Source organism: Schistocerca piceifrons, chromosome 1, assembly GCF_021461385.2.
Source record: "Schistocerca piceifrons isolate TAMUIC-IGC-003096 chromosome 1, iqSchPice1.1, whole genome shotgun sequence".
Lineage (NCBI taxonomy): Eukaryota > Metazoa > Arthropoda > Insecta > Orthoptera > Acrididae > Schistocerca > Schistocerca piceifrons.
Window position 1 is genome coordinate 280,391,434 of NC_060138.1, and position 25,413 is coordinate 280,416,846.

General features: G+C 40.6%; 1 protein-coding gene across 3 annotated transcripts in view; it reads left to right on the plus strand.

The window, feature by feature from the left end:
- The window catches only part of LOC124716720 (Golgi reassembly-stacking protein 2), a 58,737-nt gene that overhangs the window by 2,057 nt on the left and 31,267 nt on the right, over positions 1 to 25,413 (plus strand). For all 3 annotated transcript variants that reach the window (XM_047243445.1, XM_047243372.1, XM_047243298.1), the window contains exon 4: positions 20,359 to 20,562. In XM_047243445.1, the coding sequence (XP_047099401.1) occupies positions 20,359 to 20,562 (204 nt within the window). The remainder of the gene's footprint in view (positions 1 to 20,358; positions 20,563 to 25,413) is intronic.

Here is a 25,413-nt window from a genome sequence, read left to right on the forward strand (position 1 = left end):
GTGCCATACGGTGAGCCCACGTAGAGCTGGGAGACAAGAATTTAATAGCCTGTTTCTGTGCCATGAAAAAAAAAAAAAAAAAATTTCATTTAATCTACAATTATTTGTACCCCAAAAAGTATTCCGTAAGCTACAAGGACTGGAAATAACCAAAGCGAGCTATTCAATCATCATCGAGAAATATACTTCAGAAATTATTCTCTGAACAAAACAAAGTATACTCTGTTCAATAAAATAATTCTATTCCCACTTCTACTCATTGCCATTGCCTCGTAGCTACCTTACGAAATAATGTAACAAAAAGTATCTATAAGCGAAGGTGCCACTTTTCCCGTAACAAACAAAATTTTACTTTCCCACTTCAGTACCATACATTTACTCCTATCTCATCCCAAAAATACACTAGACAAATTAATCACCTCAGATGCTACCTACTCAAAACTTGGTACAGACAAAGTGTTGTAGTTAGGCATATGTTAACTGCAAACTGGTATTTATCTTAAACTCTTCCACTGTATACATATCTAAGCGTCAGCAGTAGAAAACTCTCAACTTCTAAGTAGGCCAAATGAAACAATGTTTTGACCCTCATTCAACAATGCATTTAATTATTACAATATACAACTAATGCACCAGTTGTGGCCAAGTTAATTTTATGACTTTTTTTTTAGTATTCTGGTGGCCAGACTTCACTGCTTTGGAGTTGTGGCAGCTGTTTACTTTACTGATTTTCCTACTGAATACCATCTCGTCTGTAGTTGACACAGTCTGTAACTCCCGTCATTGCCACAAGATGTCACTCTAAAAGTCAGTTAAATGTGGCACATAACAGTGCACAAGGCTAAAGACCAGAGAGGGTGGGTGGAAAGGATGAGATAAAGGGGAGGGTAGAGAAGAAGATTGGGGGGGGGGGGGGGGGGATGGATTAGTACATATATCCAGTTCTCATACATGTATATAATGACAATTCATTGTGTGACGTTGTCTGATTCACTCTTCCATATATGTTCTTTCTCTTTATATATAATTTTACCAAAATGTTGTTTACACCACAGTGTGCTGTTTTGCTTTCTTCTTTGCTGCCTCTTTTGACAGAGAACAGGAAAGTTTTATTTATGGCTAAATTTGTATCCTACCTGTTTGCAGATGAAAGCTATGCAAAACACTGTGAAAGCTACCATCCTTGCAGATCCAGCAACTGGAAGTGTATCTTGCATATCCCATACACCAATAATCTCAACTGATATAGCCATTCATTTTCTGTGACTTCCATTCCCAATCGAGAGTTCATTTGCAATAACAGTGCACAAGGCTAAAGACCAGAGAGGGTGGGTGGAAGGGATGAGATAAAGGGGAGGGTGGAGAAGAAGATGGGGGGGGGATGGATTAGTACATATACCCAGTTCTCATACATATTTAGTAATTGAAACACTTTGTGGTTTTGTATCACATTCATCATTACTATAAAAAGTATTCACTCTTTGTGAACATACACTTCAATGTGTACTACTTCCACTGGCGGAATTGATTACTGTTGAAGTTCTCCTCCCAAGAAAAGCTCCGTTAAAAAAAAAAATAGTGATACGAAATGAGGAGGGTATTTTAATAAAAGTGACCCCATTTTACACCCAAGAGGAACTAGAGGATATTCAAAATTGCTTGAAATTGGTTAAGAGTCTTTGAAATAGTGTACTGTCAGTAGATGTTGTTAAATATTGAGAAATTAATAAACTTTAAAAATGTTGATCTGTTCAAAAAACGAGAGGTGTTTCTGAAATTTAGAACATGACGACAATGATGAATAATGACCGTAGAAAAAAATAGTCATATTCATTTTTGCTAACTGGTAATGAACGCAATAAGGCTGTTTTATAATAATTATTATTATTTATATGGGAACTAGGAGGTCTTGTAATTATTGGATAATGTTCTTTGTAGTAAACTATACTATTCTCTTAGTGTTGTTTATTGGGGTCTCTGGGGCATAAGTGTGACACTGCAATGTTCCCTGCTGCATTAAACAAATATTCAGAGGGGTACTTTGTGTTATAATTTTGTTGCTGTAGTGAACAGATCTGAAATTACTGGTATGTTTATCTGAGTTATAGCTCCCCTCTCAACATCTTCTTCCTTCCTTCCTTCCTTCCTTCCTTCCGAGAAAGCTACCAAATAACTGAACTGAAAGACGTCATATACAACGAAGAGCCAAAGGAACTTGTACACCTGCCTAATACCGTGTAGAGCCCCTGCGAGTATGCAGAAGTGCCGCAACACAATGTGGCATGGACTTGACTAATGTCTGAAGTATTGCTGGGGAGAATCAACACCATTAATCCCGCAAGGCTGTCCATAAATCCATAAGACTACAAGGGGTTGGAAAACAGCATTCCAGATATGCTCAATAAAGTACACATCTGCGGAATTTGGTGGCCAGTGGAAGTGTTTAAACTCGGAAGAGTGTTCCTGGAGCCACTCTGTAATAATGCTGGATGTGTGGGGTGTCACATTGTGCTGCTGGAATTGTCCAAGTCCATCTGAATGCACAGTGGACATAAATGGTGCAAGTGATCATACAGAATTCTTAACGAATGTGTTATTTTCAGAGTCATATCTAGATGTATCGGATCCCATATCACTTCAACTGCACACACCCCACACCATTACAGAGCCTCAACCAGTTTGAACAGTCCTTTGCTGACTTGCAGAACCATGCATTCATGAGGTTGTCTCCGTACCTGACACATCCATCCACTTGATACAATTTGAAACAAGACTCGTCCGACCATGCAACATGTGTCTAGTCATCAGCAGTCCAATGCCCTTGTTGATGGGCCCAGGCAAGGCGTAAAGCTTTGTGTCGTGCAGTTATCAAGGGTACACAAGTGGGCCTTTGGCTCCTAAATCCCATATCAATGATGTTTCGTTTAATGGTTCACACGCTGACACTTGTTGATGTCCCAGCATTGAAATCTGCAATAATTCTCTGTAGGGTTGCACCTCGTGTCACATTGAACAATTATCTTCAGTCATCGTTTGTCCTGTTCTTGCAGGATCTTTTTCCGGCCCCAGCGATGTTGGAGATTTTATGTTTTACCGGATTCCTGATACTCACAGTACGCTTATGAAATGGTCATATGGGAAAATCCACACTTCATCGCTACCTCGGAGATGTTGTGTCCCATCACTCATGTGCTGACTATAACACCACATTGAAACTCGTGTAAATCTTGATAACCTGCTGTTGTAGGAGCAGCTACTGACCTAACAACTGCACCAGACATTTGTGATCTTATAGAGGCTTTGCTGACCGCTGCACCGTATTCTTCCTGTTTACATCTCTCTTCATTGGAACACACATGCCTATACCAGTTTCTTTGGTGCTTCAGTGTATACTTTCATACAACTTTAGAGCACCCCACGTAACAACAGTCTGCCATTCATTTTTGTTAACTGCATCAAGTATTACAGATTAATAGCGTGATAATGTGCCATAATCCACTACACTATTTCCGCACACCTCTCTGAGCATAGTAAATTTCCGTTGGGTTCTTACCATATAGGGATTCAATTTCAGTGTAGGAATGTTGGTAACCCATGTATAATTTGACCTAACTCTTTAGTAACCTGACCTAACTCTCTTTCAGCTTCCGCCTTAAAACTGCATTATTCGTGATCAGCCACACAAACCAGCAAACATGTGTAAGATTCTCACACTTAAAGTCTTGCTCACAACTGACATTGATTTCAGCTTGATCATACCACCGTAACAGTCGTACAAGCACATTGTGGGAGAAGTTTTAAATGACCCTCATGTAAACATTGTGCAACACATCACTTGACTGAGGTGGTATGTGACACCTCATGTCCGTCTCCTTGGATGAAGTATGTCACCATAAATATGCAGCATTCATGACTGACTAAAAATGCTATTTTGCAACCTTATTGCAGAATTAAAAAAGTTAAACATTAATCCCTACATGGTTCCTCTGCAATTCACACGTAAGTGCCTGGCAGAGGATTCATCAAACCATTTTCATGCTACTTCTCTACCATTCCACTCTTGAATGGCGGGTGGGAAAAAGGAACACCTAAATCTTTACGCTTGAGCTCTGATTTTATAATGACGATCATTTCTCCCTATGTAGGTGGGTATCAACAAAATATTTTCGCATTCAGAAGAGAAAGTTGGTGACTGAAATTTGGTAAATAGATCCCACCGCAAAGAAAACCGCCACCCCAACTCACATATCATATCTGTGAAACAATCATCCCTATTGCGCGATAACACGAAGCGAGCTGCCCTTCTTTGCACTTTTGTCCTCCAGCAATCCTACCTGGTAAGGATCCCATAGCATGCAGCAATATTCCAGCAGAGGACGGACAAGTGTAATGTAGACTGTCTCCTTAGTGGGTTTGTCACATCTTCTAAGTGTTGTGCCAACAAAGCCAAGTCTTTGTTTCGCCTTCTCCACAATATTATCTATGCAGTCTTTCCAATTTAAGTTGCTTGCAATTATAATTCCTAGGTATTTAGTCTAATTGACAGCCCTTAGATTTGTGTGATGTATCATATACCCAAAATTTATCGAATTTCGTTTGGTACCCATGTGGATGACCTCACACTTTTCTTTGTTTAGTGCCAATTGCCACTTTTTGCGCCATACAAAAATTCTCTCTAGATCATTTTGTAATTGGACTTGATCGTCTGATGATTTTACTAGACTGTAAAATACAGAATTATCTGCAAACAATCCTAGGGGTGCTGCTCAGATTATCACCTAGATCATTTATGTAAATCAGGAACAGCAGAGGGCCTATGACACTACCTTGCGGAACACCAGATACGTGGAATTGATCTGAGATCCCTCATCGACAGCACTCATTACTTCCTGGGAATAAAGAGCTAGCTGTGTTGCACAAGGACAATATTTTCTGAATCTGTGTTCGTTATGTATCAATAAGTCATTTTCTTCAAGGTGATTCATAATATTTGAGTGCAGTATATGCTCCAAAATCCTACTGAAAATTAAGGTCAGTGATATGGGTCTGTAATTCAATGGGTTATTCCTATTTCCTTTCTTGAACATTCGTGTGACCTGTGCTACTTTTCAGTCTTTCAGAACAGACCTTTCGTCAAGTGAGTGATTGTATATGATTGCTAAGAAAGGCACTATTGTGTCTGCATACTCTGAAAGGAACCTGATTGGTGTACCATCAGGACCGGAAGACTTGCCTTTCTTAAGTGATTCGAGTTGTTTCGAACACTTAAGATGTCTACTTTTATGTCACTCATACTAACAGCTGATCTGGTTTCGAATTCTGGAATATTTACTTCGTCTTCTTTTGTGAAAGAATTACGGAAAACTGTATTTAGTAACTCTGCTTTAGTGGCACCATCATTGGTAACATTTCCATTGCTATTGCGCAGTGACGGTATTGACTGTTTATTGCCGCTGGTGTACTTTACATGCGACCAGAATCGCTTTGGTTATCTACCATATTTTGAGACAATGTTTTATTGTGGAACCTATTAAAAGCATCTCGCATTGACGTCCGCACTAAATTTCGAGCTTCCGTGAAACTTAGCCAATCTTGAGGATTTTGCATTCTTCTGAATTTGGCATGCTTTTTTTGTTGCTTCTGCAACAGTGTTCTGATGTGTTTTGTGCACAATGGTGGATCAGTCCCGTCTCTTATTAACTTATGCGGTATGAATCTATCTATTGCTGTCGATACTGTATCTTGGAATTTGAGCCATATCTGGTCTGCACTTACGTAATTAGATTGGAAGGAATGGAGACTCACTCTTAGGAAGGCATCAAGCGAATTTTTATCTGCTGTTTTAAATAGATATATTTTGCATTCGTTTATAGTGGTTTTGGTTGATATAGTTTTGAGCCTTGCTACAATGACCTTGTGTTCACTAATCCCTGTATCTGTCACGACGCTATCTATTAGGTCACGATTATTGGTGGCTAAGAGGTCAAGTGTGTTTTCACAACCATTTACAATTCGTGTGGGCTCATGAACAAATTGTTCAAAGTAATTCTCAGAGAAAGCATTTAGTACAATTTTGGAAGATGTTTTCTGTCTACCACCAGCTTTGAACATGTATTTTCCCCAAAAAATTAAGGGTAGGTTGAAGTCTCCACCAATTATAACTGTATGAGTGGGGTACTTCAAGTTTTCTTTGTACTGTTCGGCTATTATATCATCTGAGTTGGGTGGCCGGTAGAAGGAGCCAATTATTATTTTGGTGCAGCTGTTGAGTATAACCTCTACCCATAGTAATTTGCAGGAACTATCTATTTCAACTTCACTACAACATAAACTACTACTGCTGGCCGTTGTGGCCGAGCGGTTCTAGGCGCTTCAGTCTGGAACCGCGCAACCACTACGGTCGCAGGTTTGCATCCTGCTTCGGGCATGGATGTGTGTGATGTCCTTAGGTTAGTTAGGTTTAAGTAGTTCTAAGTTCTAGGGGACTGATGACCTCAGATGTTAAGTCCTATAGTGCTCAGAGCCATTTGAACCATTTTTTAAACTACTACTACACACACACACACACACACACACACACACACACACCCTCCCCACCTTCTGAACACGGTTTGCACCTCTGTAAAAATTTTGGCAGAATTTCTCTCTGGCTTTAGCCAGCTTTCTGTTCCTATAATGATTTCAGCTTCTGTGCTTTCTGTCAGCACTTGAAGCTCTGGTACTTTTCTGACACAGCTACAACAATTTACGATTACAATACCAACTGTTGCTTGGTTGATTCTCGTCGTTTCTTTGCCTGTACCCTTTGAGACTGGAGCCCCTTTTGATCTTTCCCGAGACTGTCTAACCTAAAAAATATTTACAGTATTTCTTTAAGCCTCAAATAAATAAAACTTTGAATCATGAACATAATTCATTTGTACTAAGTATTCATTTGGGTAAGTTCATTCTATTTCTTTTCCTTATATTTCAGATTACGAGTGCTAACACTCTAGGTTAACTGATTCTAATTATCTAGTTTATACGCTACATTCATTTAAAGCTTTCCATACAATAGACATTGAACACTTTGGTTACAGTCAATATCAGTGCCCGTATCAAAATTGTGTATGTGGTATTACTCCAGTTAGTTATTTAAATTACGGTGGTAACGATTTCGCAATGCATCAGTTGCACGCTATTTCTACATTTTGATAATGTGTTTGAGCTAAGTACACAGAAAATATGCAAACCATTTGCGTTTCTAGCTTCATAAAACCTTGTATCCAAACAATTAACTAATAGGCTTCTTATTCACTATATGAAAAGCATACAAAGCATACAAAATACTACAAAATTGCAATGGAATATTCCCCAACTATACTCAAGGACCTTGTTACCCTTTTGTTATCAAACCCAATTTTTTCAGGTAATTTGTGAATAAACTGCAGCCCTCAAAACAAGTTTGCAATAGCTTTATTACAGCATGACTCAGCCATCAGCTAGAGGAGCTAAATGCTCAGAACATCTATCAACCCTTTCATTGCTGTGAGACTTATAATCATATAACATTCCTTGCACCCATGATTTACTTAAGACTATCACAGGTCATCAAACTTATTTACTATTTGGACTGTAACTTCAGGTAAATTTATCTACCTTAAAACTTTGGAGTAAGCCTGAAAAGTCAGTAGTATCCTTCTGCTATAGGAACCACCCATTACACCTCAACCACAAAAATATAACTCTCCATTAACAATCCATTTTCACTGTGATAGGGTCCCACTATTCATCTTCACACATATTTGTGGTGTGGCTCATCCTTTTATTTGTACACTCATATAACCTACCATTTCACCAATCTGTATATATATAGTTACAGTATCTTGGTCAATAGGAAATATTTTTCTGCTTCCAAAATTCTTTAAATAAATGAATAAACCCTACCTGAATTCAGAGCCTTGTAAGCAACCATTCTGTAGTCTCTTGTAATATAGATTCGTAATTACCATTTAATACAATTGCCAGTTTATTTACATGCTACTGCTTCAAATATCCTTATATCTTTTAGTACCAGATATAGGCTGGATGTTAGCATGTCATTTCTTATCTGTATGTGGCTCTCTACTAGGATTGCTGATATTTGTAAAAATATTTGGAATCCGATATTGTTGTTTGTTGTGGTCTTCAGTCCAGAGACTGGTTTGATGCAGCTCTCCATGCTACTCTATCCTGTGCAAGCTTCTTCATCTGCCTGTACCTACTGCAACCTACATCCTTCTGAATCTGCTTAGTGTATTCATCTCTTGGTCTTACTCTCGATTTTTACCCTCCACACTGCCCTCCAGTACTAAATTGGTGATCCCTTAATGTTTCAGAACATGTCCTATCAACAGACCCCTTCTTCTAGTCAAGTTGTGCCACAAATTGCTCTTCTCCCAAATTCTATTCAATACCTCCGCATTAGTTATGTGATCTACCCATCTAATCTTCAGCATTCTTGTGTAGCACCACATTTCGAAAGCTTCTGTTCTCTTCTTGTCTAAACTAGTTATTGTCCACGTTTCACTTCCATACATGACCACACTCTATACAGATACTTTCAGAAAAGACTTTCTGACACTTAAATCTATTCTCGATGTTAACAAATTTCTCTTCTTCAGAAATGCTTTCCTTGCCGTTGCCAGTCTACATTTTATATCCTCTCTACTTCAACCATCATAAGTTATTTTGCTCCCCAAATAGCAAAACTCATCTACTACTTTAAGTGTCTCAATTCCTAATCTAATTCCTTCAGTATTATCTGATTTAATCTGACTACATTCCATTATCCTTGTTTTGCTTTTGTTGATGTTGATCTTATATCCTCCTTTCAAGACACAATCCATTCCGTTCAACTGCTCTTCCAGGTCCTTTACTGTCTCTGACAGAATTACAATGTCATCGGCAAACCTCAAAGTTTTTATTTCTTCTCCATGGATTTTAATTCCTACTCCAAATTTTTCATTTGTTTCGTTTACTGCTTGCTCAATATACAGATTGAATAACATCTGGGATAGGCTACAACCCTGTCTCACTCCCTTCCCAACCACTGCTTCCCTTTCATGCCCCTCGACTCTTATAACTGCCATCTGGATTCTGTACAAATTGTAAATAGCCTTTTGCTCCCTGTATTTTACCCCTGCCACCTTCAGAATTTGAAAAAGAGTATGGAATCCGATATGTCAATATTTAAAAAAATGTCATTATCAGCTCTTGCTGTATCTACAAAAGTTATCGATATATTGAAGGAATCATTCGCACATTGTAAACATACTTCCAGTTTTAGAGTTGTATATTTAAGTATTGACTTTTTATTTGATATTCTATACATTATCAAACTAACAGCATGTCTATCCCCATTAGAGCAAGAATTGAAAGGAAGACACTTAATTTGAAAATTTGTAAGTTGATAATGGGACTTTCAGATGAAAAGCTTGTGTTACAATACTTTTTTTGTCAACTGTTGTGTTGTTAATGAACAGCTGTCTAAATGGTGCAGAGTCATGCATTACTTCATTCCGGTTAACCTCTCAAACCTTACTTTCTTAATTTGTTGTTGGCTACATGTTTTAATAAACCTTTTCACCCGTCTGTAGGAAAATTGCGTGGTGAAAGTAAACATTTCCATTTTCTATTGGTACTGCCTAGTGTCGATTATGTAAGCACTTCACCACAGACGTCTCCACCCATTGCATGGCCCAATCTTGTAATTTAGACTTTTGTTCATAATTGAAGCAACTGTTTTGGAATAGTGCCGATGCGAAGTAGCAGCACACTAGTTGCATTAAAAATGTTTTTTAACAAAGTTGTGTGGTATTTTTTCACATTGGAGATCTGGTTATTCCATTCACACTGCCCCCCCCCCCTCCCCCCCCCCCTCCCATGCGATTGTACTACTTCTTTTGTTCCACTTGTACTTGCTTCACACAGTCAAAGAGAGAGACCAGACGTGGTGAAAGCTCAAAAAGTGGTAAGACTACTTCATACAGTGGAAGTGAAATCATGTTCTACTACGATTTACAAAGAACAGTTTCAAGTATTTGCAAAAATTGTGAAAAAATATATTGTAAAATATAAATATCAGCATTTTATATTGCCGTTTTCACATATATATCAGAAATGAAATATCACCAATATTCATCAATATTTTATCGACAGCCCTAGTCTCTACTCATTTTATCCTCCATCAAATATGTTGATGTTAATATCTGGCCACATCAGATTTCCTTTATGTTGCTTTTATGGTCAACGGAAATAGCAACCAAAGTGTCAGATTGTAATATTTATGACTATTATGGGTTATTATCTAGTTAGGTTACGGCTCTCTCTCTCTCTCTCTCTCTCTCTCTCTCTCTCTCTCTCTCTCTCTCTCTCTCTCTCTCCCTCCCCCCCCCTCTCCCTCTCCCCCCCCTCTCTCTCTATGTGCATGGAATTCGTCTGTGAGTGTGTGTTCACCTTGGTAACAAAACAGTTTCAACATTGGGTAACTTAGCTTTATGTGCTAACATAGTGTACTATTGCTTCTTTTTTGATCTGAATACTATAGGTAATGGTTTTTTATAGCCATCTATTTATGTGTGTAATAAACTTGTATGCAGAAAAGCGATCTTCAGATTTCAGTGGTTCTTCTAACAAGGGAACCTCCCCATCGCACCCCCCTCAGGTTTAGTTATAAGTTGGCACAGTGGATAGGCCTTGATAAACTGAACACAGATCAATTGAGAAAACAGGAAGAAGTTGTGTGGAACTGAAAAAATAAGCAAAATACACAAACCGAGTAGTCCATGGGCCACATAAGCAACATATTGGAGACCGGCAGCTCAGGAGCGCCGTGGTCTCGTGATAGCGTGAGCAGCTGCAGAAGAAGAGGTCCTTGGTTCAAGTCTTCCCTCGAGTGAAAATTTTACTTTCTTTATTTTTGCATAGTTATTATGTGTCCGTTCGTTCGTTGACGTCTCTGTTCACTGTAATAAGTTTAGTGTCTGTGTTTTGCGACCGCATCGCAAAACTGTGCGATTAGTAAACGAAAGGACGTGCCTCTCCAATGGGAACCGAAAACATTTGATCGCAAGGTCATAGGTCAACCGATTCCTCCACAGGAAAACACATCTGATAAATTCTATACGACACTAGTGACGGCATGTGCGTCACATAACAGGAATATGTTGTCGACCAACCAAACTTGTACACTTGGCGAATGGGTAAAAAGATTCTTCTACCTTGCCCGATTTACGTTTTCTTGTGAATGTGATAATCACTCCCAAAAAAAGTGATGAAAACATAAGAGTTTGTCACATAAACTGAAAATAAAAAATTAAAGTTTTCACTCGATGGAAGATTTGAACCAAGGTCCTTTCGTTCTCCAGCTGCTCACGTTACCACGAGACCACGGCGCTCCTGCGCTTCCAGCGTCCTTAATGTTGTATATCTTGCCATGAACTACTCAGTTTGTATATTTTGCTTATTTTTTCACAGTTCCACACAACTTCTTCCTGTTTTCTCGATTGATCTACGTTCAGTTTTTCAAGGTCTATCCTCTGTGCCAACTTATAACTCAATCTGAGGGGGGTGTGATGGGGAGGTTCCCTTGTAAGATGTTGAAGTGGCATCTGCAGATTAACATATTGTAGTATAGTGAAAGGATGCATAACTTATGGAAATTGGACAGAACCCAGAAAGTGAAATGTTCACAGAGAAGATGGAAGAAATTTAGTTCCGTCCATCAAGAATATACCAGATGACTCAAAACCTAGCTAGCAGACATCAATCCACAAAAAAATGTGAATTGATGTGAGGCAGAATAGCATTTAATATTCATTTATAAGTGCCTGTGGTATCAAAAATGTACTCAAAGGCACTTATCTGGATACATCAATCAATCCACACGCCTCTGTTTGTCTAATGTAGGTTCAAGGTCATCGACAGCCCATTTCAAACATGCATTTTCATTGCCTTTTTATCTTTCGGAAATACTTAATCAACATTTGATGTAGTATGGAGCGCAAAGACAAATATACATTTAAGATTGGCACTGTCCTTTTCATAAGTAATTATTTTCATAGATGTTAGCATTATGTTATCTATACTGAACCTTCCAAAAATATGAGACAGGTCATGTAAACTGAGACCAAATTACTATACATGTTTAAACTGACACAGTGTCAGTAAACAAATTCTGCACATCAGTTACAAAATTGTTGACTAAATGTTTTCAGATGTGTGTCCCACCATTTCAACTGCAAATTAGTGTCAAAATCAGTAATCTTTCCCAAATAGACTTACCAGGTACCATTTCTGGGGAAAGAGATATGTTATTCCTTAACTCCACTTTGGTTCCCTCTTAGCTGTGGATCAATTTGTACAGGCAGATGACTTGATTTTGTTCTGTACTTTCTGTCCTATTAAGTCGTAAACACTATCTTCTAAAGCTGCAAGAATAGACGTTGTTACAGCAGCCACATCAGACCCCTCACCGTGCTTTGAAACATTTAACCTGGCTTCTGTGTCTGAGATTTGCTTATGCGCTTCATCTAATTTTCATTCAGCTAAATCTTTAACTTGTTTCAAATTGTTATTTACCTCATTGAACTGTCAATTAACCTTGTCAAAAACCTAATCACATTGTTCTAGCACCACAACATTTAGCTCCTCTCTCAAAGAACATACTGTTGTTGTAATTGTGACATTTAGTTATTTACTTGTATGTTATAGTGATTCCCCACATTCCACCTTTGCTTTTAATTTGGAACCTTGCACTTGGATACTAGTTTAACTCAGTTCTTACGCTTGTCTTTAACTCAGCCTGACAGCTTTTATATTTTCAGTCTGTGCTTTAATGCTTTAATTGTTTGCATTTAGTTTAAGGTTTAAAATTTTTCTGAAAACCTTAAACCATTCAGGAATGTTAGCCTCCATGTTTCTAGTCACAATCGGCATTCAGTGATAAAGATAATAAGTTGTAATTAGTGTAAATTAATGATTCATTGCAGTGTCAAATGTCGTATGACAATACCAGTAAACCAATTGTTAAACAGCTCATAATGCCCACACCGTATGCACCACCACAGTTTTCACATAAGGAATGACTGGAAGCAATATAGATACCAGTTTCTGAACTGATGTATAGCTCTTGTTGTTAAGATGCTGACACATTGCAGTGATGATGTGATAGGCAAATTGCATCACTGAAGGTGAGTGCGTGGATTCAGCATCTGACAGTGGATGGGATGAGCTGGAGACATAGCACCAAGACTTAGTGAGCCGGAGACATAACAGCGCTTGGCTGCACTGGATGTCAGGGAAATACAGCTGATGTCTTTACAACCCTTAGAGACTGCTGTCAACTATCTTCCAACCCGTAAATTCTTAATTCTTCTTCATTGTAAATGGTGTTAATAAATTTAACATTTTCTCCCCAAACATTTAATTCTTCTTATTCTCTTAAAGCGCATCACTAATAGTAGCTTGCGAACTGGCTCAAAGCTGGTTGTTGATCTCGTTCAGAGGACAACCATGATCTAGTTCACAAAATTTTGTGATGAAAACCTTTTCTTTTTATTATTTCTCACCAGTTCTCTCTCTGCTATTCCCTGCTATATTCAACAAATTTTCAGAGGGGGATTTCGTGTAATAATTTATCACAGACCTCGATTTGTGTCTCCTCAGTGATGGTTCCCCTACCCACTTCAATGCCGCTCATGGCACATTCTCTGCTATTGATCTCACGATCTTCTCCCCTGCCCTCATGTCTTCCATACAATGGTCATCCCAGCCTTCTGGGCTACCAGCGACAGTCACCTGTCCAGGGTCTGAACCTCCAAGGTGCTCTGTGCACTGATCCATTGTTCCTTGCAGAACACCTTGCAACACAGTTTGCAACAGCATAGTCATCGTCTTCCTAACCTACTACCTTTCTCTAGTAGAAACACAGAGTTGAAGAGAACCCCCTCTTTTTCGTCCTGCACCAAGTTGAGCCCTATAATCCTCCCTTCACTGAGTGGGAATTGGCGCAGGCTCTTGTCTCTTCACGAGACACAGCCCCAGGTCTGGATTCCATCCACAACCAGATGATCCAACACTTGGATGTAACCCAGAAGCAACATCTCCTCAGGGTCTTCAACCACATTTGACTCACGGGTGCTTTTCCGTCTCAACGGCAAGACAGTATAGTTATCCCTGTTTTTAAGCCCAGGAGAAACCCAACGTCTCTTGGCAGCTGCCGCCCAATTAGCCTGACAAATGAACTCTGTAAACTGTTTGAAAGGATGGTCAGCTTCAGATTATGGTGGGTACTTGAATCTCGGGGCCTTTGGCCCCGTTATCAGTGTGGTTTCTGGGCCATCCGACAGGCTTTTACTCACAGCTGGCACCTTGTCGTGGTCTTTGACCTACATAAGGCGTATGACATGGCTTGGTCCCATCACATTTTAGTTGCTTTCCAAGACTGGGGTTTCCATGGTCCCCTTCCAATTTTCATCCATGAATTTTTATCTCTCAGGCTCTTCCAGATTAAAGTTGGCACTTCACTCAGCGCCCCTCAGATTCAGGAGAATGATATCCCACATGGTTCTGTGCTAAGTGTCACACTCTTCCTCATCGCCATCAATGGGCTTGTGACCTCTGTTGGGCCTCTGGTTACCCCCGCATTGTACGTCGCCGATTTTTGCATTTGGTGCAGCTCTCACTCTGCAGCATCTGCTGAGCGCCAACTCCAAGGCACCATCCAGCAGGCCTCTGTGTGGGCCTCCGCCCATGTCATCCAGTTTTGTCCCTCCAAAGTGTGGGTTACGCATTTTTTGACCCACAGTACACACCGATCGAGAACTTCATTTAGGCAAGCACCACCTCGATGTTGTAGCACAGTCCCATTTCTTGGGTCTTATTTTTGATAAGCTGACATGGCAGCCCCACATTCGCCACCTAAAGACTACATGTATGTGGAAGCTTAATGCTCTTCACCTCCTGGCCCACACATCTTAGGGTGCAGACCGCTCCACTCTTCTCCATCTTTGCTATGCTCTGGTCTTGTCCAGACTAGATTATGGTAGTCAGGTTTATGGCTCAGCAGCTCATTCCGCTTTGAAACTCCTTGACCGTGTCCATCATCTGATGCGTAACAGGTGACTGGTAACACGTAATTCCCAGCCCCGTGTTGACAGGTAAGATTCACACGTACCCCCGGTAAAGGCCAGCCCCAGGGAGGGGTGATTGCCTGAGTTGCTACCTTCCTAAATTGCCAATTCATCCCTCTGTCAGGTGTTTGGGAGGTCTGAGCAGAGGTGTGAACAGTCACCTAAGGCAGAAATCCAAACATACCTCTCTGATCAAAGCGTCTTTGCAGTCCATTGGGTGATGAAAAAAGTTGATACATCCATAGTGCCCACACACACTCTTTTTCTCACTTCTGATAGTGGTGCTTCCATCGAAGATCAAAGCAGGCTATGAAATTATCACAGTATGACTGTACATTCCAAACCCGGTGCGCTGCTAGTAATGTCATTGTTACAACCACACTTGAGAGTTCTGTCGACACCCAGCCAAACGTGTAATCTGTGGTAGAGATGCTCACAAGGGTGATTGTCCGTCGTCTTCTCCCTGTTGTATCAACTGCATTGGCGACCATGCTGCCTCCCCCTGAGATTCTCTCATATATCTCGATGAGTGGGCTGTCCAGGAGATCTGGGGGAAGGAAAAAGTGCCTTACCTGGTCGCTCACAAATTGTTGGCTAGTTGGAAACCCTGCGTTCAACCATCCGACACCAACAGTACTGTTCTTGCTACATTTTGCTCCATGAAGGTCATGGCAACGCAGTCATGCGACCTCGAAATTATTGCCGTGGTTGTGAAATCGCCCAGTGTCATGGTAGCATACCCGTCTTCTCTTCCAGCTGTGCAACAAGCCACCAAACTTCCACGTCATGGGGCAAAGTCACCTGTTACACAACCGGCAGGCCGGAAAGGACAGAAGGAATACTCCCATGAAGACTTCCTATGTCCCTCCAGCCAACAAACATCTGAGTCTTCGTCTGCCAACAGGAAAGGCTCCAGGAAGTCTAACAAAGGGAAACGCTCTGTTTCTTCACCAACTTGGAGATCCTCTTAGATGGTGTCGCCGTATGCTGCCCTCGCCCAGCCAACCTCCGTGTCGTCAGTGCACCCCACCAACTGTTTTTCTGCACTGGACTCTGCAGACCGACTCAAGGAGAATGCCAATGCCTCTGTAGACCTCGTGGAGCAGAATCTTCCAGCCCTATAGCGGTGAATTGTCAAAGACTGGCACTCTGCAGCTGCAGAGGCGACACCCCCTTCATTTTTCCCCATCAAGACTCTTCTCCAGTGGAACATTCACAGCCTTTGATCCAACATATAGGACTTAACAACTGCTGTTAGTATCACTGCAGCCCCTTGTACACTACCTCCAGGAAACAAAATTGTGTCCTTACAATCACTTTGAACTTTCGAATTTCTTCTCAGTCTGCTTTGACCCCCTGACCCCCCCCCCCCCCCCCCCCCCCCCCCGCAAGGATGGCATTCCATCTCATGGGGGAGTCATGCTGCTTATGATGATGATCATAGTCAACCCATCTGCCTGACTACCTGGCTCCAAGCTGTTGCAATCCACATATTTCTTCCTCGCTTGATTTTTTCGCTTTGTACCGTTAAATGCAGACCATCCTCTTTGGGGTTCTGTTAGAACCTGTGCAAGAGGTGCCCTGTTGGCTGACCATCTCAATCAACTCGACCTCATCTGCCTTAACACAGGAGCACCCACATTTTTTTTTTTTTTTTCAGACTCCACACACACCTATTCCCATTTGGAACTACCCTTCTGCACTGCCCAGCTTACCCATTGTCTTGAGTGGTCTGTTCTTTCTAACACATACTCGAGCAGCCATTTCCCTTGTGCTATCCGTTTGCTGACTCCTACCCCACCTATTTGCAAACCCAAATGGGAGCTGTCTAAGGCTGACTGTAGGCTCTATTCCTCCCTGGCAACTTTTGACAAACATCATTTCCTCAGTTGTGATTACCTAGTCGAATACCTTACAATCACCGCTGACCATTCCATTCCTCCCACTTCATCCACACCGTGCTGCGACACAGTTCATCTGCAGAGACGTGCTCTCTGCATTTTTAACCGTCATCCTACAACGACAAAATGCATTCATTATAAACAGTTGCATGAACAGTGTCGTCCCGTTCTTCGGAATAGCAAAACAGATAGCTGGATTTCATTTAACAGTTCTTTTAATAGTTCCACTTCCACCTTTGTTGTGTGGGCCAACCTCAGATGGCTCTCTGGTACCAAGGTCCATTCCGCAATTCCAACCTGACAGTAACAGACGGTGTCATAGTGGATCCTATTACTATCTCCAAAATCTTGGACCGCCATTTTGTGGAGATTTCGAGCTCCTCCCATTATCACCCTGCCTTCCTCCATCGAAAACGAGCAGAGGAGACTTGGGCAATACCCTTCTCTTCTAAGGATAGTGAGTGCTACAAAGCTGCCTTTACTATGAGATAATGCTCTCACTTCATCCCGATCCTATGCCCCAGGGCCAGACAGTGTTCACATTCAGACGTTGCAGCACCTTTCTCGAGCGGGCAAGCACTTTCTGCTTAATACGTACAACTGCATTTGGGCAGAGGCATATTTCCCATATGCTGGCGTGAAGCCACTGTCATACCCATATGTAAGCCTGGTAAGGACAAACACCTTCCTTCTAGCTACTGCCCCATTTCTCTCGCCAGCTGTGTTCGTAAGGTGATTTAATGTACTAACCACTACACAGTGTGGATTTCAAGTGTGCCGTTCTGCAGTTGACCATCTTGTCACTTTGTCCACCCATGTCATAACTGGTTTTCTGTGGAAATCTCAGATTGTAGCAATGGTTGTGTCGATTTGGAGAAAGCCTACGACACTTGCTGGAGGACTGGTATCCAGTGTACACTCTACACGGGGGGCTTCCGAGGCCGCATGCCTAGTTTCTTTCAGGACACCTTTATGGAGGAAAATGATGTGCCTCAGGGTACCGTCCTGAGCGTCATCCTTTCTGCTATTGCCATTAACCCTATGATGGCCTGTTTCCTGCCGGGTACCTGTGGCTCCCTTTTTGTTAACAATTTTGCCATCTATTGCAGTTCTCCATGGACTTGCCTCATTGAGCGGCATCGTCAGCAATGTCTCAGTCGTCTTTACTCATGGAGCATCGACAATGTCTCTTGTTCTTACACTGACAAAACGATTTATGTAAGTTTCTGCCGGCGCAGTGGGTTTTGTTCCATCATCTTTAATCATGGGTCTGTTGCTCGTCCATTTGTTTGAAAGTATGAAATTCGTGGAGCTCATACTCGATAGGAGTCCACCGCTCGTGATCTAGGCGCTAGTGTTGCTGCCTCTGGATTACGGGGTCCCGGGTTCGATTCCCAGCTGGGTTGGGGATTTTCTCTGCCCAGGGACTGGGTGTTTCTGTTGTCATCATCACCACCACTTGTGAGAGTGACTAGAGTGGATTGTGAAAAGAAAATAAACTGTGTAAAAAATTGGAACTTTGTACTGGTACTGATGACTGTGCAGTTGAGTGCCCCACAAACCAAACATCATCATCATCATCATGCTCGATAGGAAACTTTTGTGGTCCTCCCACTTGTCTTACCTGGCAGCCCATGTGTGCAGTCACTAAATGTTCTACAGGTCCTCAGCGGTACTTTCTGGGGAGCAGATCAAACGACCCTCCTCCGTTTGTACCGACCCCTTGTTGATTTGAAACTCGACTATGGGTGTTTCATTTATACATCTACGCATCTGTCTCTCTTACGCTGTCTCAACACAACCCTCTCATCATGGCATCCGCTTGGCCAGTGGCGCTTGTTACACTAGCCTGGTTGAGAGTCTGTATGCAAAAGCCGCCAAACTGCTGCTGTTCTATCACTGTGACTTTCTCCTCAGCAGATATGCATGCCATTTGTCTGCCATGGGCGGTCACCCATTGTATGCCTCCTTCTTCAATGACTCCTTTGGTCACCAGTATGGGTGCATCCCTCGTCTCTTCTCCTCATTTTTGGCTCTTGCTCTGGCTGCTTAACTTCATGCTAGCTGCAACTTTCCTGATGGGTGTGAACCATTCACCACCTTGGCTTCGTGTGGTGGCCCGTGTTCACCTTGGCCTTCGTTCATTTTCTAAGGACACTACTCCAGCCTTGCTCTATGGCCTTCAGTTTCATGACCTTCGCACGGAACTTTGCGATAGTACCTTTGTGTACACTGGTGGCTCTCGGACTGACCATGGTGTCGGGTGTGCCTTCATCATTGGTGCTGACATTTTTTGGTATCAGCTTCCGGAACACTGGTCAGTATTTACAGGAGAGCTCTTTGCCCTGTATCAGGCCACGCAGTGCATCTGGCGACACAGGCTTTTCAATTGCGTCATCTACTCTGATTCTCTCAGTGCCCTTCAAAGCCTTTGTGTGCTGTACACCATCCATCCCTTAGTGCAAGGGGTCCAGGAAAGCTGACACATGCTCACTCTTGATGGAGCTAGTGTGATGTTCATGTGGGTTCCTGGTGTTGTCGGTCTGACAGGAAATGCAGCCACTGACACTGCTGCCAAGGCTGCAGTCCTCATACCTCAGCCCGCTGGTTCTGACAGTCCCTCTGATGACCTCTGTGTGCTGTCTGTCAGCAGGTGGTGTCACTTTGGCATTACCACTGGTCCTCCCTTCATGGGAGCAAGCTCTGGGTTATGAAGCCTCTCCCAGCAGTATGGATGACCACCTCTCGCTGTGAGGAGATCATGTTAGCTAGGTTGTGTAATGGGCATTGTCTTTTTAGCCATTGCGATTTGTTAAGTGGTGCTCCCCCACCACTTTGTGCTCATTGCCCTCAACCTTTGACAGTCTGCCATTTCCTGGCAGAATGCCCTTTTTGTAACCACTTACGTTCTAATTTGTGTTTTGCTGTCTGAGTTATCAGCTGTTTTAGTGAGCGACACACATGTTCTCGACCAAGTTTTTCTTTTTATCCATTGTAGCAATATGGCAAATGACATTTGATCTTTAGTTCAGGACCTCTGTTGCATCTATGGTGTATTTTATGGCCCTTTCTACAAGAGAAAGTCCCTGTTTTTAGCTGTCTTTCTTTCTGCCGATTGGGATTAACATGTAGTTGCCTTTAATGCGTCTCTTTCTGTTCTATGGTCCTGATATGGGCGCATATGAGGCACCCCCACCCAGCGCGCGCGCTCACACACACACACACACACACACACACACACACACACACACACACACACACACAAGAAATATAATTAATTTTACCCTGTTTTTCTTGTATTGCAGGATCAGGATAATGACACGCTGAAAGAACTGCTAAAGCAAGGTATAGGCCAGAAGCTACAAATGACAGTATACAGTAGTAAGACACAGTCTGTCCGTGAGGTATCTATTGAACCAAGTACTACTTGGGGAGGCCAGGGTTTACTTGGTGTCAGTATAAGGTTTTGCTCATTTGAGGGAGCGAATGAAAATGTATGGCATGTGCTGGTAAGTAGAAATAATCACAATTCCTTGTTTTTGGTAATCATTATATGCTATTTAAAATTAACAGAAAAATATGAACCCAGTCTGTCAGTTGGAAATACACCCATTTATTGAGCACTGAATAAAGAGTAGTCTGCCATTTATTGCATTCGGTATATGTGGCTGTAGTACAGTATCTTTAGTACAGAGCAATGGTCAGTTAGTAGCCACAGTAGAATTTGTCAAAGAGCCACGTTTTGATGAATAATTTGTTACCTAACTTTCAAGGAAGGAGAATCTTGGAAAAGTAGGAGATACAGAGCTGTAGATTACATCGTCAGGCTACAATACATGGTTTAGTTGGCAATTGTGAATTGTGATTTATTTGTCTTATAAGATACAGATGTTAATCAGTTGATTAGAGTACAAGATACATGTTGCAAGAATGGGTAATACAAATTTACTGATGCATAAATCCTGTTAATAAGACATAGCCGTTTATAAACATTTTTATAACTTTTTTATGAAAAGACAACTACCTTTACACAAGAAAAAATCTGTAAACTGCATCCTGCTCAAAATATTGTTCATCCTTGATGAAATCTTCGAGTGAGTAGTAGAATTGCTGAAGTAGAGGATCATGTAGCTTTTTCCTCATGTGCTGTGGAGTACGAGAATATAAGTTTAAACAATGAGTGGGGCACATGAAATCAGCATTGTCATATAGTATGAGTGATTAGGAAAGGTTTTCCTCGAATAATTGTAAATTGTTTTGTAAAAAGATAATAGTGTCATAGGTTTATAGGGAGGGAAGAATTTGTAACTTCCGGTGTGTAGTTAACAGGTGATACGAATTCATTGGATTTACAGAACACATGTTACTAATGATTATTTTCTGAAATTTCAGTATGAGCAATTACCCCAAAAAGCAATACTGTACCTTATAACTGATTGGAAGTAGCTGTGACATGCTATTTTTCTTGTGTCCATATCAGACAACTATATAATATTTGTTTTGCAAATGCAAAGTCACGTAATTTGTTTACTATGTACTAAACATATTTATTCCAATTTACATTCTTATCTGAATTTAATCCTAAATATTTTGCGCGGTGCACTTATAGGTCTTGATTATTATGAGTTATTTTAATTTGGTTTTATTTTTTCCTCTGCACTGCATCATATCATTTTTTTAGGATATTCAGGATTAATTCACTGAGCTGAAACCATGTTTCTTGAGGATTTATTGTATTGATGACGATGGCAGGGATATTTTGTAACTCATTGTCCTCATTGCAGATGTAAAATTTGCAAAAGCTTTTGGGGCACTTACATTGATGGGTAGGTCATTAATGTAGAACCAAAACGTAGGAGGTCCTGAAATAGATCCTTGTGGTACACCATGTGGAAGAATAATTTGCTGCATGTGCAAAGACAATCACTTTATTTCCTATTGCAGTAAGCCAACATAGGACACTACCCTTGTTACATTTGTAGATAAGAAATGCATGATTACTAAGTCAGAGCTTTTTGTGAGGTCACAAAAGATTCCAGAAACTTCTTTATTCATATTTCTATAACTAATGTTGGCCTTTATTTTATTTGCTAGTTTGTCAATTGATTTTATTGAATAAGCATTATTTATTGCATTGTGCTTTGATTTTCTTGTATCAGTTATCTGGATTTTAAAGATAATGTGTGTGTACTGTTCAGCATGGATCTAAGTGCAGCATACTTATTTGTGTTTGGATGATGTGGTGATTCGTGTATTTCGATGTTCTTGCTGTTCATTAACTGTAGTGAGGCCGAAGAAATTTTTTCAACTGATTTGTTTTGTATTCTACTGTGGAATTTCTATATCTACATCCACATCTGTACTCTGCAAACCAGCATGAAGTGCATGTCAGAGCGTACGTCCCATTGTACCAGTTATTAGGGTTTCTTCATGTTCTATTCGCATATGGAGCATGGGAAGAATGTTCGAATGCCTCTGTGCATGCAGCAATTATTCTAATCTTATTCTCACGATCCCTGTGTGAGCTATATGTAGTGGGTTATAGAATAATCATTTGAAGCCTGTTCTTGAAACTTTAATACATTCTCATGGGATAGTCTTCATGAGTTTGCCATTTCAATTCCCACAGTATCTCTGTGACACTTTCCCATGGACTAAACAAACCTGTGACCATTCGTGCTGCCCTTCTCTGAAAACGTTCAATATACGCTGGTAGTCCTATCTTGTAAAGGTCCCACACATTTGAACAATATTCTAGAATGGATTGCACAAGTAATTGTAAGCAATCTCCTTTGTAGGCTGATTGCAGTTCCCCAGTATTCTACCAATAAACTGAAGTCTGCCACCTGCTTTACCCATGACTAAACCCATGTAATCATGCCATTTCATATCCCTACAAAGTTGTACACCCAGGCATTTGTATGAGTTGACCGATTCCAGAAGTGACTCCTAGATATTATAGTCACAGAATACTACTTTTTTTCATTTTGTGAAGTGCAAAATTGTACATTTCTGAACATTTAAAGCAAGTTCCCAGTTCTGCACCACCTTGAAATCTTATCAAGATCTGACTGAATATTTATGAAGCTTCTCTCAGATAGTACTTCATTATAGATAACTGCATCATCTGCGAAAAGCCTGATTTTACTATTAGTATTGTATGCAATGTCTTTAATTTACATGAACAGCAAGGGTCCCAACACACTTCCCTGGGGCACACCCGAACTTACTTCTACATCTGACGATGACTCACCATCCAAGATAAAATGCTGTGTCCTCCCTATTGAAAAGTCCTCAATCCAGCCACAAATTTCTCATTATATGCCATATGATCGTACTTTTGACAATAAGCATAGGTGCACTAATGAGTCAAATGCTTTTCAGATATCAAGAAATACTGCATCTACCTGGTTGCCATGATCGATGTTTTTGAAAACCATGCTGGTTGGGATTGAAGAGGTCATTCTTTTCATTATGTTTGAACTCACAATTTGTTCTAAGACTCTACAACAAATCATTGTCAAGGATATTGGATGATAGTTTGTGGATCACTTCTGCTACCATTCTTGTAGACGGGTGTGATCTGTGCCTTTTTTCCAAGAATTGGGCATGATTATTTGTTCGAGGGATCTACGATGGATTATAGTGAGAAGAGGGGCTAACTCAGCCGCCAAATTCAGTGTAGAATCAGACAGGGATTCCATCTGGACCTGGAGCTTTGTTCAGTTGTAATAATTTCAGCTGTTTCTCAAAACCACTGACATGAATGCTTATTTAATTCATCTCTTCAGTGGTATGAGGATTAAATTGGGGCAACTCTCATGGGTTTACCTTGGTAAAGGAACATTTGAAAATGGAGTTGAGCATTTCAGCTTTCACTTTTCTACCCTCAGTTTCAGTTCCTGTCACATCTGCTAGGGACTGGACACTAACTCTGGTGCAACTAACAGCCTTTACATACAACCAGAATTTCTTTGGATTTTGTGAAATGTCATTTGACAGAATCCGGCTATGGTAGTTATTGAAGGCATCACACATTGCTCCCTTGACAGCCAAACATGTTCCATTCAACATCTCTTTCCCCTACACTTTGTTTTTCACCTGTTATGCAGTAATCTCTGTTTCTGTGGAAATTTATTTACAGTGACTGTATACTATGGAGGTTCCCTGCCATGATGAACTGTTCTACTGGGTACATATGTATCCAGCTATTCTTTTCTTTTAAACTTGAGCCAAAGTTCCTATACATGCTCCTGACCTGTGCTGAAAGTTTCCAGTTGCTCAATGAGACATGACACTACTTATTTGTTATGTAGTTTACTACACATATAAATCTTTCTGTGTGTTATAGTTGCCCTTTGTACTTTGGTAATCATTGTAGCCACAACTGTGTCATGATCACTGATACCAGTTTTGATGCGGAATCCTCAAAGAAGTCATGTGTCTTTGTTGCCATTAGACGCAATATATTTCCATCGTGAGTGGGTATCCTATTTGTTCAAGGTAGTTTTCAGAGAAGACATTACTTTATTATAGAGTGAATTGAAGTGCATCTTTTGTCATCAGATAAGGGATATAGTATCATCCACATATCTCATGTAATAAACAATTGCTTCAGCAAGTTTATTTTTCCCTTCAAAAATTCTACTCCTGTTTTTGGAGAGAAGGTGAACTTCATGAACTTTTTGCAGTCTTCAATTAATTGTACGCATAAGGTGCTACTTCATAATTATACGTACGTTATCTTAACAGGACAGGTTTTACCTAAATTGGAAAAACTTGACTGATCAAGCCCGTAGGACTCAAAATGCATTGCACTGAAATGAACCGTGATTTGTGACTGAAGGCAGCTTGTTTATTATTTTAAAAGGTAACAATCACCAAAGCAACACTGACAGCAGTGGATGAAATTAAGTTTATGCTTATTGTCTAATGATGTGCTAACCTTAGTAATAAGATTTCAAACTAATATCATACTCTTCAATAAAATTTTGAATCTGGATGGCAACTGGTTTTCATACACTTTTGATAGACCTGGAATAGGAGATACAGGATGATTATTATTTTACCATATTCTCTCTTGATCCTTTCTTTGGTCTTTGGCATGTTTCAGATGTTGATATTCATCAATTTTATTTTGTCTGTGTGTGTGGTGTAGAATTTAACTGTGTGTGCATTTCTATGATAGTTCTTACCGGTGAAGAAACTGTGTATGCATTTCTATGATAGTTCTTACTGGTGAAGAACTGAAATATGTGTCTTCAAGCATCTTTAGTGTCAGTGACACAAGGTAAGTCGTTCTTTTTTTTTTTGGGGGGGGGGGGGGGGGGGTCATCTAAGGAATTGTAGGTTTAAAAGTT